Below are 18,046 nucleotides of genomic sequence, written 5' to 3' on the forward strand. Positions count from 1 at the left end.
ACACATTTCAACTGGGCCAAAAAACCTCTAGTAGGTTGTAAAGCAGAGCTGATGACAACTGTGGTTCGGAAGGATGTATGCCTTGGGGAGAGTCCTGCAGGCTAGAGAGGCCTGGGGAGCTGCATGTTGTCCCCAACATAAGAAACACAATACCTTCTTACTATTTCTTTTGTACATACCTTAAAAAAGGGGGCTCTCTTTGCAGCAACTGGAATCAGCATGTGTTCCAACTTACGACTCAGATCATCCAAAAGGAACAGAAGCTGTGTTGGCCCAATCTGCACCACTTCATGGGTCTAAAAATTTAAGGGAAGAATATGACACAATTAAGTCAAATGCTCATATGGTGCCTATAAATGAAGTATTCTGGGATCTTCAGGCATTTAAATATAGCACTACATAAAAATGCTAGTTCAGGAGATATCAGAGTAGGATGGGACAAGTGTGTGTGTTGCTGCTGTGTATTATCACCACAACAGGTGAGAGTAAGTACACTGAAGTTTATGCCATGGTTCTTTAAATTTACGTGCCTTTGTGTGCATCTCCGTATCCAGAGCAGATTTGGTCAGCAGGCCACTGTGAATAATGCTAAAAACCTCTAAGTCTAGTTCACGGAAATACGCACTATAACTCTGCAGTGGTACCAAAGGAGTCTCTGGTTCTTTTTCTGTGGAGTCCTGAAAACAAAAGAAGAACAAGAACATATCTCTTTGCACAGGACATATCTCTGGGAACTTACTGAGTGCCAGTCAACTGCAAAAGTAACTCTGCATTTGGCCAGCATTGTTTCTCAATGACATTTGATAAGATGAAATACACAGGTGGCATATACAGATACAGACTGTGCAAATTCCCCTTTCAACAGTATAGAATCATAGAAATGTAAGGCATCTCAAAGGTATCTTTGCCCAACCCTCTGCTGATGCAAGAAATGCTGCTGCTATAGGATCCCTGACAGGTAGATAGCCATCCAAGTCTGTGCTTAAAAACATCCATAGGACAATAGAATTGGAAGAGCATCACAGAATGGGAAGATAGAAGCACTGCCAAACAATATGGAAATGACTGCACATTCAGATTATGGTGCTTCTTCATTAATGTCTGGTCTTAGACTTTCACTAAGGGGGCATGTATTTGTATATGCTGCCAGTGTACTGCACATCCAGAAGGAAAGAATATAAGAAAAATAACAAATCATGGGTACACCGATTTAAGACTTGAAAAATCCAAGGCACCCTAAGAATCTGAAATGCATTTTTGCTGGCTCCAACCCCTTAAGCCACTGAGTGGATACCAATTACCCTGGCATGCTTGCACCAATGCTGCTTTTTATCATGTGGTTTATCAGATTTTTCATGAGAGGATGTTCATAATCAGGGAGAGAATAAAGCTCAAATTTCTAGGAAAAAACCCACAGCACCCCAGTCTGCTCTTTTTAGTTTCCTTTTGTATACTCCTCAAAAGAACTTGGGCTATATGGAACCTTCTCTGGTTGGCTGATCTCAGCTTCAGGCTGATTTGCTTCTGTGTTCTCATCCAGTTGTGAGTTGTCTGCAGAACCGTTTTTGCCATTATCAGATTTGGGGTTTTTTTGCCCTGAAAAACAAGGGAGCATTTCACAGAGAGAAAGGGGGCAAGATCTGTTGAGATGAGTATCTTTGGATGCAGCAGATCCCCAGCTAAGCTGCGAAGTTCCTGACACAGCTAAGTCCCCACCCTTGGGCTCAGATGGAGCTATGCAAATTCCTGCAGCAGCCAAAGCTGGTGCAAGCCCAGAATAAGGGGCGTTACAGGACAGGAGGGAGGGGGACATAATGTGCATGCCAAGCCCTGTCTGATCAGTCATGTGACCCTAGGAGCCCTGCGTGAGTTAAGCTAGCAAAAAGGATGGCCTAATGAAAACAACACCACAGAAGTCAACGAAGAGGACCTGATCCTCAGTAATTGGGCCCAGCAGCACCTGGTGCCCCACTGAGGCCACTCCAAATGGGACTTCTGGACCCAGTGGATCTCCAGTTCAATCCCATGGTAGCACCTGTAGGATTCAAACTGTGCACTTCAAGACATCTGTGGTGTGTGGTATGCTGTCTCACAGGCTCCCTGCATAGGGACTTTGCATTCAGGAGAGGGGCTGGGGGCACTTGGAGAAAGGCGCTATGCACTTGAGGAACACACACCACAAACACTGGGCACCTTCAAAACAAAGGCTGCCCCTCAGACATGGAGAACAATTAATACCTTCATGCTAACACCTTTCTCCCTATCTTCACTCTCCAAAGGAATGCCACTAGTGCAGCAGTGACTGCTGCCGTACTACTACTCACAAGAAGGAGCAGCCATAGAGACAGAGAACTGGGTAAGCCTGGAAGAGGGGAGCCCTTCTCAGTGTGGAGGCCTGGCAGCAGCCACAAAATCCCTTCCTCCCGGTCGACCCAGCCCTTCTGATACTCCTGCAGCACCATGGTATACTGAACAAAGACACAATTATGCTTTAAGCTTGAGGTGCTGCGCTATACAGTCTTATTATTGCGTTACCTCTTCTTCATTTCTGGACTTATTTGCAAAAACAGTTTATAGTCTCGATTATATCCTTCCATGAATTTTTATTTTAAAAATAAAGTTTAGCATATGTTACCTTTGCTCTTCTTTTTGGTGGCACCAATGGTATTGATTACAGGTACTCCTTCTGAGGTTTCAGAATCAAAATTTGCAAGAGGGGGAACATATCCAGGGCTTGCTGAGAAACAAAAGGAGAAGCATTACATTACATTAAGGCAGACTTCATACATTACAAAGTTTCTACATGAATTGTATTTCCATGTGGCAATGAGAAATATACAGGTAGCTCTAACTGTGCAGCAATCCTACACATGCAGAAAAACCACAGTCAACCTGTTTGCCGGCCCATCTACTTGTAGACATATGCAGATACTGGATATTCTCTTTCCCCCATGCCCTTTAACCCTGCATTTTGTTCTTGCTCACCTGCCAAGCATTTTTCCAGTAGACACTGTAGCTCCGTAATGTTCTGTAACCGAGTTAAAACTTTCCCCTTTATCTCGGGGTCATCTTGTTGACAGAAGGCATTCACCACCTTGAAAGGCAAAGCAAAATTGTGAAACTAAGAAAGGGACATCTCCTTTCCTAGCTACCTCTGCTAATCTAAGGTGGCTGCTAAACCTTTTATCGAATCTGATACTTCCAGAGCACACTGGAGAGACATCTTAATGCACTCCACAATAAGGATTGTGTCCTTCAGCCTTTGTCCAATTCCACATACATCACCTATTATAAATAAGTTGCTGACTTGGACCATAAAATGTCAGCCAAACAACATGGCGAAGTGCATCTGCAAATTTCATCCCCTTGACGAGGAACCCACAGCTTTAAAGCTGCAGGTATGTTTTTTGAAATTGCTGTACTATACTGCATGACACAGTGCTCTGACATCTTGGGGCAGACACTCTTTTCAAAAGTAATGTGACAAACAAAGAAAGCAATTAAAAAAAAAAGAATCCTGGAGGCTCCTTTGTACACTTATTTTTCCAGTTACAAATATTAATATCTGTATTATAAAAAGTGTGTACTTCTGAAGGCATGTATTTTTTTACATGTACCAATCAGGAAGCATGCACTTCTTCACTCCCAAACACAAAAATAATATTTATGTCATGAAAATATGAATCCATTTAGACATACACAGAACCCAGTTTAGGAAAGCTTCCCTTTATGTTTTTGGGGAGATGGTACTTGTCATATCAGATAGACATCTGGCGTATTAGCCAGAATTTGAAGGAGTAGGAAATTAACTATTTCTTGCATAGTACTGCTCACCTCACGGAACCAGTTGAGGGCATGAAATAGAAGAGAACAGAGGAATTCACGCTCTTGCTTCGATAAGGAATCTAACTTTCCTACCACCTCCAAGTTGGTCAGATACAAAGGACACCCTGTAACAAACATGGCAAAACCCCAGGGCTTAAGTTAAGTTCAACATAATCAAAGCACCCACCCGCTGCCACCTTCACAATCCATCCCTCTTAGCTGTTGCATTTGTATATAGCAGCTAGCACCTTATCCTTCCCAGAGTACCACAGAACTAAGTTCAGCTGGCCTGAGAGGTAATGGCACACGACCAGTGATTCCTAGTACAGTGGTACCTCGGGTTACATACGCTTCAGGTTACAGACTCCGCTAACCCAGAAATAATACCTCGGGTTAAGAACTTTGCTTCAGGATGAGAATAGAAATTGTGCTCCGGCGGCACGGCAGCAGCAGGAGGCCCCATTAGCTAAAGTGGTGCTTCAGGTTAAGAACAGTTTCAGGTTAAGAACGGACCTCCAGAATGAATTAAGTACTTAACCCGAGGTACCACTGCAATTCAGTCTATTATGGGGGAATGAACAATATAACTTAAGAGACAACAAATTAGAAGATAAGATGTTTTGCTCACAACCCAGCTCTGAACATCCCAAACCCTCAAAGAGATTACAGGACAGATTAGGTCAGGCAGAGCCAACTATCTTCTGCTGTAGTCCATGGACTAAAGCAATAAATGCCATTCATTCACAGAGATAACTGTCCATAACCTGTACCTAATAGGGCATCAACATCATCCAAGCTCCCTTTATTCAGTTCTGCCATGCAGAGTCTCAGCAGCCGGAAGAATGGTGACAAACACAGAGGAGACACTACCCTGGGGAGAGAAAGGAGAGAAGAAATGAAAAATGTCCTAGTCCAGTTTTCAGTATTTCCAGACATGGCTTGGAAAGACCAGTCTGAAGCCCTAGATCAGGAGTAGCTAACTTCAGCCTTTTCAGATATTGATGGACTCCAAATTTCATCAGCTCCACCCAGCATGGCCAACGATCTGGGATGATAGGAACTGGAGTCCAACAACTATGTTGGCTGCCCTGGACTAAATCTATATAGGTCCGATAAATGACCACCAAGTTATCTCACACCACTTAATACTTTAAAAAAACTTTAAAGAATTGTTAGAACCCAATACTAAGAATTTGTCTAGAATGTACAATTTGCTGCTGAAATGGAATACACAGGATGAAACGGTTAAATCAGCGATGATTAAATGGGCACAGGACATTGGTCATGACATTATGTTTGCTGACTGGGAACAGTTATGGACCACCGGTATAAAATTTACGGCATGTAATGCCTTAAGAGAGAATATTATGAAAATGATTTATAGGTGGTACATGACCCCAGTCAAGCTTGCAAAAATTTATCATTTGCCCAATAATAAATGTTGGAAATGTAATGAAACTGAAGGTACTTTCTATCACCTTTGGTGGACGTGCCCAAGGATTAAGGCCTTCTGGGAAACGATATATAATGAAATTAAGAAGGTGCTTAAGTGTACCTTTCACAAATAACCAGAGGCTTTTCTCCTGGGCATAGTTGGCCAATTGGTGTCAAAGAAAGATAGGACGTTCTTTATGTATGCTACAACAGCAGCAAGAGTTCTACTAGCAAAGTATTGGAAGACACAAGAACTACCCACACTGGAAGAGTGGCAGACTAAGGTGATTGATTACATGGGACTAGCAGAGATGACGAGCAGAATCCGTGACCAAGGGAAAGAGACGGTGGAAGAAGACTGGAAGAAATTTAAATTGTATCTTAAAAATTCCTGTAAAATTATTGAGTGTTAAAATGTCATGGGTAAAACATAGCAGATTTGCAGCGATAAATGAATAGTCAAGAGGAAAGAAAAGGGTTAAAGAAAGCAATTAATAAGAAATTCAGACCAGGGGTTGCTGATAAAATTTAAAACAGGGATGCAGAAAAGGGAGGCATGGGGAAGTCACTGAAATTGGGTATACGAAAAAATTTATGAAATTATACATGTTTATATGTTTGTTTGTGAGTGTTTGTTGTTTGTATTGTCTTATACTACATGTGGAAAAACCAATAAAAATTTTATTAAAAAAATACTTTAAAAAACCAACAGTAGTTTCCTTGGGGGGTTTCTTTAATAGGCATATTCATTGTGTTTATGTATGGAGGGCCACAGGTTACCCACCCCAATCCTAGACAATACTATGCTAGGTGGATAAATAATTTGGACTTTGCTTAAGGCAGCTTTATGTGTTCTTAATATATTATTCAGACAGTGTAAAACTTAGCAAATTTTTAAAAGTATATTTAAATTTGCCTGCATCTTTCTTGTTGTATAAGAAGAAGAGGAGTTTGGATTTAATATCCCGCTTTATCACTACCCAAAGGAGTCTCAAAGCGGCTAACATTCTCCTTTCCCTTCATCCCCCACAACAAACACTCTGTGAGGTGAGGGGGGCTGAGAGACTTCAGAGAAGTGTGACTGGCCCAAGGTCACCCAGCAGCTGCAGGTGGAGGAGCAGAGGAGCGGAGACGCGAACCCGGTTCCCCAGATTACGAGTCTACTGCTCTTAACCTTTAAATTGCCTCCTCTCATGAAAATGGAATCTTTGTTCCCATATGCAATGCCTAGGGGGAAAAGTTGGGATAGTTGGGAAACGCAGATGCACTACTAAGCAAACTGGAGAGATAGGAACCATGAGCTGTGGCAAGGCAATGAGATGTGTTTTGAAAAGGAACACTGTGAGTCTGCTGCTCTTTCCCCTTGTTTTTACATTTATCAGAAATGCCTGCATGTTTTCTTCATAACCATCCTAATTCTTTCTGAAAAAACAAAACAACTATTTCCATGATTCCATTTAAATTTTAAAAAGTATGCATTAGCAGTCACATTCTGCCTTGGCCAAGGCTGTTATGTATTCATCTCAATAAGAACAGAGAAGCACCACTGACCTTTTGTCATGGCTCTTAGCTGCTACTTCATCTACATTCTTGCTCAAATAGCTCTGGGACAGCAGAGGCAACAAGTTAATAGCAATTATTCCCTCACTTTTGTCATCTTCCAAGCTATACAGGGACTTCACTGGGAGCAGGAAAGCACTGCAGAGGAATCAGATATCAATTGATGGCCAATGCTACAATAACTAATTGAATTTTTTGTACTGAAGGCGGTAAATGGTGTTTTTCCCCCTGAAATACCTGTCCTCTATAGGGAGAAGATCTGTCACAAAATCTCTCTCAAAGTCCTTCTCCACACTGTTCTCAATCCACTCCTGAAAGAATGACAGTTCCACAGGGAAAATTCATTTTAAAGAATTATGTTGAAGAAGGGTGACGGTGCAGGCTAAAGGAGGAAGTGAAGCATGCAAACTAGCTAAAGCAACTCCTCCTTTATCCCCCACTACTTTTCCTTTGACTGCTTCCACTGAGAACCCCTTTACCCTCATAGACTTTAATTAGCCTAATCTACTCCCAATACTGGTTCAAGTTGTATGGCACTTAGGTGTGGTGCCAAAACCTTATTTTCCCTCCAAAAACAAGATATTATTTTATTTAAGGATTTAGTAAAGCAATAAGTTAAACTTTCTTTGAGGAAAAAAGATTTTAGGGTGTAGAAGTCAGAAACAAACTATGGCTTACCACAAACATGCAGCATGCTGGTGCATGTTATTCAAATTGCATCCACCCTGCTTCTTCCATTGCCAAAAGCCAGGTTAAAACCAACCACAGTGCTGGCGGAGTGTTACATGTGAACCAGCGCTCATGGTTTGTTTCTTCCATATAAACCAAGAGCATGAAGTAAAAAACAAACCTTCAACTCATGGCTTATAGAGAGAGAAACAAACCATGAACAATGGTTTGCCTGTGATGCTAAGGAAGCGCTGTGGTTGGTTTCCTCTCAGCTTGGTAAAGGGAGCAGGAGGAGCAACTGGAGCAATGTGCATGTGCTCAATTGCTTCAGATTAAGGTTTACCATGATTTACCAGACTACCAGACTAATATTATCTCAGCTACGGTTATACAATGTCTGTAACTGAATGGATGCAGACCAATAGCTCTATGACCTACTAGGATCTGAGAATCCAAATTCCCTTTTTGAATCAAGTTGGCAAGTTCATCGTAATAGAGAGCCAAGGCCTGGGGGACCTGTCCACAGCAGGAGCAAACCAGCTCTAGTAAAGATATAATCTGTAGAAAAAGAAGAAGCAGAGTAGTTACTGGAGGATGATATGGTTTCAGCTTTTCAATGTTCGCACATAGTCCACAAACCCCCAAGTAGCTTTAGAGGTTACCAGAAATGTCATTAGCCAAATGAATGTCACTCTGGCATTTGGTCAACGACTCTTCTCATAATTGTGATAGGATAATTGTACAGGCAACTTGTGATGGTTCCACAAGTGCAGGCAGCCTGTGCACATTCCCCTGTGAACATTATAAGGAACACCAGCAGCCAAATGTTAAGTAATATCTGACACCTATCTCTGAAACGCATTCTGTGTGCACAAATCTACACTGACACCTTGTCTTACTGACACTGACATCCTGCTCCTCCCATAACTCCCACTCATCCATTCTCAGATTAATTCTTCCAAGCTTATTTTTCTAACCTCTTTACCGGGCATCACCTCACATAATGCTAAACCATGGTTTCTAGCATTATGAGCAAAGGCTCTGACAAGTATTCGGCTTGCATATTCTCTCCTCCCACCTCCTCTTTAGCGCATAAGAGAAGGAGATAGTTTAAAATGAAAAGCAGAAACTTTCTAACGACTTCCCCCCCATGTTAAAATTGGGGAGGATTCCAGTCAGTTTAAATTCTAAGTTAATAAATAAGCAAGCATCATGTTAATCTGAATAGCTCCCAAAGCTTTATACTGACTGATCTTCCCATTCAGCTCTGCTGCAATTTTTCAAAGAACACATCTCTTCCCCACATACTACCTATTCCCAGAGGGGTCCTGCAAATATCCAAATACTTGCCTGTCTACATTGCTCCTTGCTCAGCTGTGGCCGTTCCAATAGCTGTCCATTTTCTTTACTCCTGAAATTATATTTTAGAGTAATTATTTTTAACTGATGTAGCTGGGCGCTCGCATATACATTTCTGAGCCACAGAAATGGAACTAAGGCTGCTTCAAAGACCGTAAATTCATTACATTCTTTACATCTCATTGATCATCATTCACTGTCCAATTAATCATCACAATGATATAACTGTCACAGACCCATATGGGTAGGGAGGTGGCTTCAAATGCCATAAATGCTCACATATCCTCTGAAGGCTTTCTTCCTGCTTTGCATTATTCTCCAAAACAAATGAACCCCAAATACCATTGCCTAATGAACTGAAATCCAGTGAGAATTGTGTCTCTTCACAAGAACACTATTATTTGATTTTATAGCTTCTGTTGTGTTTTTGATCATGCAGCACTTCATATCACAGAATTAAAACAATACCATGGAGGGATCCCTTCTGAATTTGCAGAATGCAATTTGATAGCATTCATTTTAAAAGCCCAGGAACACAGAATTCTACCTCACCTTTAACAAGGCATCAATAAATCATATGCAAATGTATTGCAGATCATTAGGCTCTACAACATTTTGCCAGACATTTGAAAAGCTGTGTGCCCCTCATCTCTACTGCACTATTTGTATACGTTGTGTGTACACAGGGAACACAGTTAGAAATCCTGCTGCTCACTTTTTCTAAGGCTCCGCTTTCTTTTTCCTCATAGACCACTTAAAAATTGCTGAGGGTCCTGGTGGACCAATTAAGATTTTTTTCTGCTTGTTGTAGCAACTGTAATGCACTGTGCTAGACACTGTACAATTTTAAACTGTATTTTTATTGCGTCCTTCAGTTCTTATATAATTGTATTTTATTGTATAACAATCTGAATTCCAGAGACTTCAAACTGTAATATAGTAAAATACAAGAAATAAAAGAATCAATAAAAATAAAATTAAAGATCACCATATTTAACACAGTGGATAAGCTGCCTCCTGTCTTCAGCCACAAATCCACCTGAATGAAGTTTGCCCATGGACGACAGTTTGGAAGCCCCTGTTCTAAGGCATACTGTTGGTATCAGCCTTAATGGAGCTCTTTCGGACAACCTATATATTTGGAAATTGATTTTTAAATATTGCTATATTCTCTTGGATTTTTCATGGTGCAGTTTTCAAGAGACACCCTCGGTTGCCATCTGTAGCTAGAAAAGAGTTAAACGACAGTGTGCAAATTCTTCTCCATTTCCTCACCGCTTTGCTGCCATGCTTCCCACCATGGTAACTGCACCAATAATACCAATGCGCTTATACTTTGGAATAGTGCTGGAGAGTTGCTTCCTGATCACCATATGCATGTCATCCTGCATGGAAAGAGAGGAACCAGAATGTCAGAAATAACGACGCCTCATCCAGATGCACTCACAGTAAATCTCATGCCACTGAATTATGCATGAAATCTCTAACACCTGAAAGGGTAGAAGTAGTATATGTGCTGGAATTCAGTGGAGTAAGTCTGAGAAGTGGATAAATGTTTTCTCTCTAAGGTAGGAGGTATCAGCAGCGTTCAGCAAATTTTGAACATTCACTGTTAACACACACACACACTGGCATCTAGATATTTGCGATTAGGTCATAAGAACATCCCTGCTGGATCAGACCAAAAGCCCATTTAGTCCATCATCCTGTTCTCACAGTGGCCAACTAGATGCGTATGGGAGCCCAGAATCAGGACATGAGTGCAATAGCAACGCTCCCCACTTGTGTTCCTCAGCAACTGGTACTCAAAGGAATTCCATCTTGGAGGTAGTACTGTATTGGCCCAAATATAAGCTGCACTTTTTTTTCCAAATTCTGACTGTGAGAAGTTAAAGTGTGGCTTATATTTGGAGCCGAGTGCCGGCACCGGCTTGGGGAGTGGGGCGCTGAGCACCGGCCACCCCCTGTTCAGGGTGTTAGTGCTAGGAGGTGGGCCGCACCTGCAAATAAACCTTGAATTTTAAAGGTGCGGCTTATTTGCAGGTGCAGCTTATAGTCAGGCCAATACGGTGCATAGCCATCAGGATCTACAGGACTCAGTATGTTTCTACTCACCTGAATGTGATTGCTTTTGTGCCCCTGGCTGAATGCCAGCATGCTAAGAATCTGGAATAGCTTCCGGATTTGTTGTGGACTTAGATTATCCATATAATCTAAAATGCTCTGAAAAGGAGAGATCGGAGTCAGGCCAAGTACTCCATATCTTCATGATAAATTCTAATAACAGAATGTGCAGTACAGCAAAAAGTATACTGTTAACACCAGGACTGACTTCCTCTGTGTAAAGGGCCACAAAAGGTGGACCATTAACCAAACTGTGGTGGACCATCAAGCACCAGCTGATTGCTCAGACTCTTCCAAAGAAGAATGGTGAGCTGTTAAGCTGTTAGTACCAAAGTGAGACCTCCTAGCTTTGTATCATACTTGCCTTCAGAAAGACTGCATAAGGAACTATGGATGAAGTGTGAAGAGACACCAGGTCAATGAGCATATCCAGAGAGACATCAACTGCAATATTATTGCCACCACATGCATGAGTTACCAAGGCACCCACAATCTCCTGCAGGAACAAACACAAGGAAGGAAAAATGAAAAGCATGCAGTCCAGCTTTGGGCAGAATGGCCCTGACCTGGTAGAAGAGAGGCTAGAGATGCTGCCTACTTCCAGAGGCATCCCATCCTGTTTTGCCACCTGAGTCCAAGGCCTCCTTTAGCTGGGTCACACAGCAGTGCCCACAAAGTGAAGGGCACAAGATGTCTCAAGATATTGGTGAGATCTTGCTGGAAGTTGCCACTTTTCCACCAGTCATGGGGACACTGCCTCCTGGGATTCTGCCGCCTGAGGTGGCTGCCTCAGCGCATCTCATAGGTGGGCCGGCCCTGATTTCTTTGCCTGTATATTCTTGTTCAGCTTTCCCCTTTTGGTTAACATAGTTTGCACCCACATAAGCTGGATTGTAGAGAATGACAAGAAACTCTACATAAACCAGAGCAAAACACAGAACAGAGATGTGCTTATCAAACTAATCACAGCAGGCATCTTGATGTAACAAAAGGAAAATAAAAAGAAGAAGTGCAGATAAACGTTTTTGACTTTTGAAGCCGGAGGTGTGCATTTTCCAAACTCATCATATTATTGTGATTTTTATCTATTTTTATTCTGAATTTTAAATTGTTCTAACCTTCCCTGGGACCTCTCTAGTGAAGAGCAGGCAATAATTTTAATAAATAATAATATGCTGACCTATTCCCTCCCTCTCAGTGGTGTTTAATGTGAGGAATTAAATAAAGGTGCCCCTGGGTTATCAGCAGCATTTCATTCAGAATTAGATCATTGTGAACTTACTGTTTAAACTTGTACACTGCCTTGGCGTGGATTGTAATGGGTGATTTATAAATGTTTCACAAATTTAAAAAGTAATTAGCATATTTCCCACCCACCAGAACATGGCCCAGCCCTGGTAGCTGCAGGGTGGCTAATAGTGCTGTGGCCAGAAAGGGCCTTTGGCCAGTGCCCTATCTCACCTATCACTGGCACAGGCCTGGCTACAAAACAGGAAACTTGATGCAAACTGGTTGTCTTCTATGATCCATGGCATTCTGCCCCCCACTACATTAGAACCAGAAGCTGTCAATTGCTACAAGGCAACAACACACACACACTTCACCAAACAGAGAATGGAACTAATGTGTCACTATACCTGCTGGCAATAAGAGTCAAAGACTGTGAATGCTTGCTTGTACATACAGCAGCCAAAAGAGACAATGCAGGGATCTGCCGAATGTACAAAGATCTCAGCCAGTGACAGGACAGCTGGAAAGAGGTCTCTCATAACCTGGATAAAGACAGAAAAAAGGGAGATTCTGATACATACCTCTACTATCTTTCCAATTGTCTATCTTACTCCAAGTTAAGGTTTTTTTAAATATATTTTACTCTCCTGAAAAGATTGGCAATGATTACAGGAAACACTTCAACATCTCAAAAGATGAGCTAACAAAATACTGGAGCAATTCATACAGATTTGTCAGACAGACTGACATTTCTAAAATTACATTGTAAATCGATAAGACAATGAGGCAAGCAATAAGGAGGCTTCTGAAGGACAGAAGCCACCAAAGCTGTCTAGTTCTGACAGAAGGAAGTTTTACTCCAGCCGGCTTTAGGAAGCGTATGTATGAGGATGTCTCCTGTTGACAGTTTCCAGACGTAAAGAAGCACATGTTCTGGGAGCATATCTTTGTAGGAGCCAGTAACACCCTGAATCCTAGAGCCAGTTCACACATACAAGTCTTGTTATTTTCTTCAAAATAAATCAGGCAGCATGCGGAGGCAGCCAGCAGCCATTTCTGCAGTTGAAACCACTGTGATTGCAGGAAAAGCTGTAACCATCTCTGCCTGTTTTACTTTAATGTCTCTCCATGCAGATCTGTACCTGTGTACACAGCCATGTGGATAAAATAAGCAAGGTCTGTATGCAAACCAGCAAATAATCATGCAGATTTTAGGACAGAGGATGGAATGGGGGAAAGACTGTCAGCATGCTGGATCACACAGCAGCAGAAGTACTCACCATTAAGTAGTAACGGAAGGCATTGCGCAGCAACTGCTCTCTTACGCAGCCTGATTGAATCTTGTTCTTCAGCACTCTCTCAATCTGCTTCTTGTTCTTGCCATTTGTAGCATAGATTACTAACAGCATTATCAGATCCAGAACCTTTTGGCAAGTAAAACAATTAACCTGATTATGCAAAGGTTGACAACCAAACAAGGTAGAAGAATAAGGATCAGACCAGACAAAGGATCTAGACAGCTCACTTGCAGAACCTGTGGTAATTTTATATAGCATTCTGAAAAACGTCTCTTTAGTTTTGCTTTTAAAATGACACGTTCCTAGTGTTCATAATTCAGAAGAAAGATTGGAAGGCCCAGCCAGTGTTTACAATAAACTAAGGTTTCAGTGGCTAGAGTGAAAATTCATTCCTAGTCCTCATCTACTTTCTGATAAGAATTTCTTCCATAGCACAATTACATGGAGGGGAGAAAGTGAATCCAAATTCTGAAAACAACTCCTTTTTGTACTTATGTAAATCAAATATAAATGTGCATACACTGAAGGCAGTGTCTAAAAGCAGAATATGACAAGCCTCTAAAACAGAATTCTAGTATCTTGGCCAAAGAGTGGAATAATTTTCTGTCATATCGACAAGCGGTCCAGAGATTGAGATCTCTCAGTTTAGAGGATGGATGAAAAGAAGTTTGGCCCTCGCCCTGACTTCTAATGGCTTTGAGTGAAGAGATAGATTTGCTACAAATATTGAGCTAGAAAGGTAACTCAGGTGTGTTATAAATGCAAAGAAAGAAGATAAAGGTCAGTTTCAATATGTCCTCTTACTACACAAGTGACAACTTCACACTATTCCAAATTAATGTAATTGCTGCTGGGAATTTTTTAAAAAAGGTGCTATGAAGGAAACAAGTTTTCCCCCTTCAATTAACATCCATAAAAAGATAATTATAGGTAGAGAACAGCTACTGCAGAATCTATTACCTTATGGTCAGAGGCAGAAGCAACACTTTCAATGGCCTAGAACAGGAGCAGAAAAGACAGTTGCCAATGCTGAACAAATAACCACCCTAAACAAGAGACAAAACACATATCTCCAACAGTACACCTGCTGATTGCCGGGATCACATGAAATCATGCACAAGTCATACATAGGTAGAGGGCCTTCTCGGTAGTGGCGCCCATCCTGTGGAATGCCCTCCCATCAAATGTTAAGGAGATGAGTAATTATATAACATTTAGGAAACAACTGAAGGCAGCCCTGTATAGGGAAGCCTTTTAAAGATTTAATAATTTGCTGTGTTTTTATATATTCTGGAATCCACCCAGAGTGGCTGGGTTGGCAACCGAGTCAGATGGGTGGGGTACAAATAATAATAAATTACAAATAATAAATAAAATAATATGGAGGGACGCGGGTGGCGCTGTGGGTTAAAGCCTCAGCGCCTAGGACTTGCCGATCGAAAGGTCGGCAGTTCGAATCCCCGCGGCGGGGTGCGCTCCCGTCGTTCGGTTCCAGCGCCTGCCAACCTAGCAGTTCGAAAGCACCTTCGGGTGCAAGTAGATAAATAGGGACCGCTTACCAGCGGGAAGGTAAACGGCGTTCCGTGTGCTGCATCTGGCGAGCCAGCGCAGGCCACGTGACCCGGAAGTGTCTGCGGACAGCGCTGGCTCCCGGCCTATAGAGTGAGATGAGCGCACAACCCTAGAGTCTGGCAAGACTGGCCCGTACGGGCAGGGGTACCTTTACCTTTACCTATTTATTAATTATTATTATTATTATTATTATTATTATTGTAAACCTATTGGAACCTTCCTAATACATATCTTCTACCACAGTCTTAGGACTAAGGTTGTGCTATGGGAATGGGGAGGAGAAACACACCTGGGCACTTCTGCCACATGAGTCAAAATGCTCCTGGAACTTATTAGGGCTCACCATCAAATATTGAAAAGACATCCTTCCCATTTCAGGAATATAAGCCTCTGTTCTGGAGGTATAGTGGTTGGAGTGTTGGACTAGGACCTGGGAGACCACAGTTCAAATCCCCACGCAGCTCAATTCTATGATTCTATTATCTGCATCTTCCTGGCATTATTGTGTTATTTTATCTTCTTTTGACTATTAGTTAATAAGTTTGGAAAGGAATTTACTCCCAGTCGTTCTGCATTCCTAGCAGTAATTCCAGGCAGCCAGATGTTATACTGTCAAAGTTACAAACTCAGGTTGGAACTCAGGCACCAGATGAGGAAGAGTTAAGGAAGCCTCCTTGACAGCACAATCTTATACATGTCCACTCAGAGGCAGGTCCCACTTTCAGTGGGGCTTGCTCCCAATGAGTGGGTATTGGATTGCCGCTTAAGACGGCCTGCATTGGCCGCAGGGAGATAGAAAGGCTTCAGGGCACAATGAGAGGATTACATCATCAAGGGATGGTGTTGAATAGGGAGGATAGCTCATGGTTAGCAAGGCTGTCCCTTCCCAGGAGTGTATGCCAGTCGTTAGACTACCCACGCACGTGCCTATCCATCTCCACTGCCCATGTTCATTACTACATACGGTTATGCTCTATCAAGTGTTTTCCTTTCCCGTTTCTTCCTCAACGACTATGATTGTATGTTACACCCTACATTGCAGAATCTGGACTGGATGTCCTCAAAAGATTCCTCCCAACTCTGTGATTCTATTCTATTCTGTTTTGATTTTCTCAAATAGGACTCAAAGTCTGAATTCAACAGCAGAGCCGTTCTGTGATGATTCTATCATTCACATATAATTTCCTTACTGAAAAGGAAATAGATTTTAACAGGATCTTTAAATAAAAATCTGAAGTACATGTTTTTTATAGAACTGCATCTGAAAGAAAGAACAACTTGGCAAAAGTGCATACCCACAGAGAAAACACACCCTGACCTTAATCCAGCCTTCTGAAATAGTCTTCTGGAATTTAACAGCAGACTTTATAACTTCAAAAAGGAGCTTGATGCAGTCCTGGTTGACACACAGTTGGCTTGCAGACAGACTGAAAAGAAGCACAAGATGGGTAGGCAGCCCATCATTTTAACCACAAAAGCAGCCAAGCAGGTAAAGAGGTTGTTTCAAGTCTAACTTTGGTGGCTAAATTGCCTCCCACAAAAGAATGCATTGGCAGGTATAAGGCACAGCAGCATTGAAAGGGAGCGAGAAAGTGGGAACCCACTAAAATGAAGGCAGCAGTGATAACTGCACAAAGCAGCAGTACTATCTAAGGCAAATAAATGGCAAAGAAGGAGGGTAACAGCTGAAGGAGATGCAACAGTTAACACACCAGCCATGCCAGGGAATGCTTAGGATTGTCCAAGTGCACACTGAGGTCTTGGGTCCCCTCATTGTATCAATCACCCTCATGGTGTGAAGAACTGTCAAGCCTCTATCAGTTGGCAGCTGCTGCTGGTGGAAAGGCTCTCCATGTGTTGGGGACACACCACACGACCCCTTTCTACCCATTACCCTTGTCATATGGAATATTTCCTACTCCCGTAGGCAACTCCTAGATCTGCCCAAAGATTCATATGATCTTTAAGAAGAAAACCTCCTTGTGGCAGATAAGCTGTGGAATCTGTATGTTCTTCTTCAAGGATCAGGTGGGGATTCTTACTTTTGTGTGTATGTGTACATGTATTCCCCAAAAAAGGGGGGGAACCCACCAGGGGATACGAGCATAGATAAATATAGAGCTGTGATGGTGATGCTGTTTTGGCTGAAAGGGAGAGAACAACTAAATAGTGAAATTTCAAAGTGAACACGTTCAAAAGGAGATGAAATGTTGCAATCCCATCCATGCAAACAAAGGCACCAGAAACCTGATGTAATATTTTCTTTGCTATGTTTCGCTGAGGCTATGATTTTGCCTCATCCTAACTTCTCATGGACGGAGACTGCAAGTCTTTGGGTGAAGCTGAATGTCAACACACAAACCTTGTCCGAGTCTGGCTCCTGAACTTGGTGTGAGAAACATGAATCAGTGGAAGTGAAACACACGAGTCCAGGTCCAACTTCCTACGAAGGTCAGAAATTACCTGCAATAACACAGTGCATAGGTTTCTGCAGCTATTACTCAGAAATACGCATGAACATTCATGGTCATATATTTTAAGACAGTGATTGTGGAGTAGGAGAAAAAAAGTGTAAATGGGGTAAATGTCAAGGAAGGAGCCTGTAAAAATATTTTACAATTTATACAGAATCATCAACCAAACACAAGCTTAACATTGTTTTTGGACTGAAAAGAGGATATTTTTTTAACTATCATACTTAAAATAGTTTTTAAAAGGCAAACCTAGTTCTACTTCCTTTTATGGAAAGGAATGCTGAATGAGCAATAAAAAAAGGAAGAACTTATTCCCATTAAAAAAAAGTTTGGTTTTAACCTGTTGTCTGCAGCAAGTAAAGAATTGCCTTTTGCTGCCCTGCGAGCCATAATTCAGTTTTTGACTGCTATATGCCAAGCAAGCATTTAGCACGGAGAAAGGGGTCATACTTCTTTAAGAGTCATGCACCTGCTTAAAAGATGAAAATCTTTGGCCAAATG

The 18,046-nt window shown here is 41.9% G+C and overlaps 1 protein-coding gene across 8 annotated transcripts in view; it reads right to left on the bottom strand.

The window, feature by feature from the left end:
* The window catches only part of FANCD2 (FA complementation group D2), a 39,654-nt gene that overhangs the window by 10,967 nt on the left and 10,641 nt on the right, over positions 1-18,046 (bottom strand). For all 8 annotated transcript variants that reach the window (XM_053377366.1, XM_053377368.1, XM_053377363.1 and 5 more), the window contains 19 exons: positions 17,434-17,534; positions 16,390-16,498; positions 14,460-14,495; positions 13,482-13,625; positions 12,609-12,743; positions 11,336-11,467; positions 10,963-11,070; positions 10,123-10,232; positions 8,839-8,899; positions 7,927-8,046; positions 7,057-7,130; positions 6,811-6,957; positions 4,596-4,696; positions 3,835-3,950; positions 2,986-3,094; positions 2,636-2,737; positions 1,484-1,596; positions 531-677; positions 180-296 (listed from right to left, as the gene is read on the bottom strand). In XM_053377366.1, the coding sequence (XP_053233341.1) occupies positions 180-296; positions 531-677; positions 1,484-1,596; positions 2,636-2,737; positions 2,986-3,094; positions 3,835-3,950; positions 4,596-4,696; positions 6,811-6,957; positions 7,057-7,130; positions 7,927-8,046; positions 8,839-8,899; positions 10,123-10,232; positions 10,963-11,070; positions 11,336-11,467; positions 12,609-12,743; positions 13,482-13,625; positions 14,460-14,495; positions 16,390-16,498; positions 17,434-17,534 (2,082 nt within the window). The remainder of the gene's footprint in view (positions 1-179; positions 297-530; positions 678-1,483; positions 1,597-2,635; positions 2,738-2,985; positions 3,095-3,834; positions 3,951-4,595; positions 4,697-6,810; positions 6,958-7,056; positions 7,131-7,926; positions 8,047-8,838; positions 8,900-10,122; positions 10,233-10,962; positions 11,071-11,335; positions 11,468-12,608; positions 12,744-13,481; positions 13,626-14,459; positions 14,496-16,389; positions 16,499-17,433; positions 17,535-18,046) is intronic.

The sequence above is a fragment of the Podarcis raffonei genome, chromosome 2 (assembly GCF_027172205.1).
Source record: "Podarcis raffonei isolate rPodRaf1 chromosome 2, rPodRaf1.pri, whole genome shotgun sequence".
Classification (NCBI taxonomy): Eukaryota; Metazoa; Chordata; class Lepidosauria; order Squamata; family Lacertidae; genus Podarcis; species Podarcis raffonei.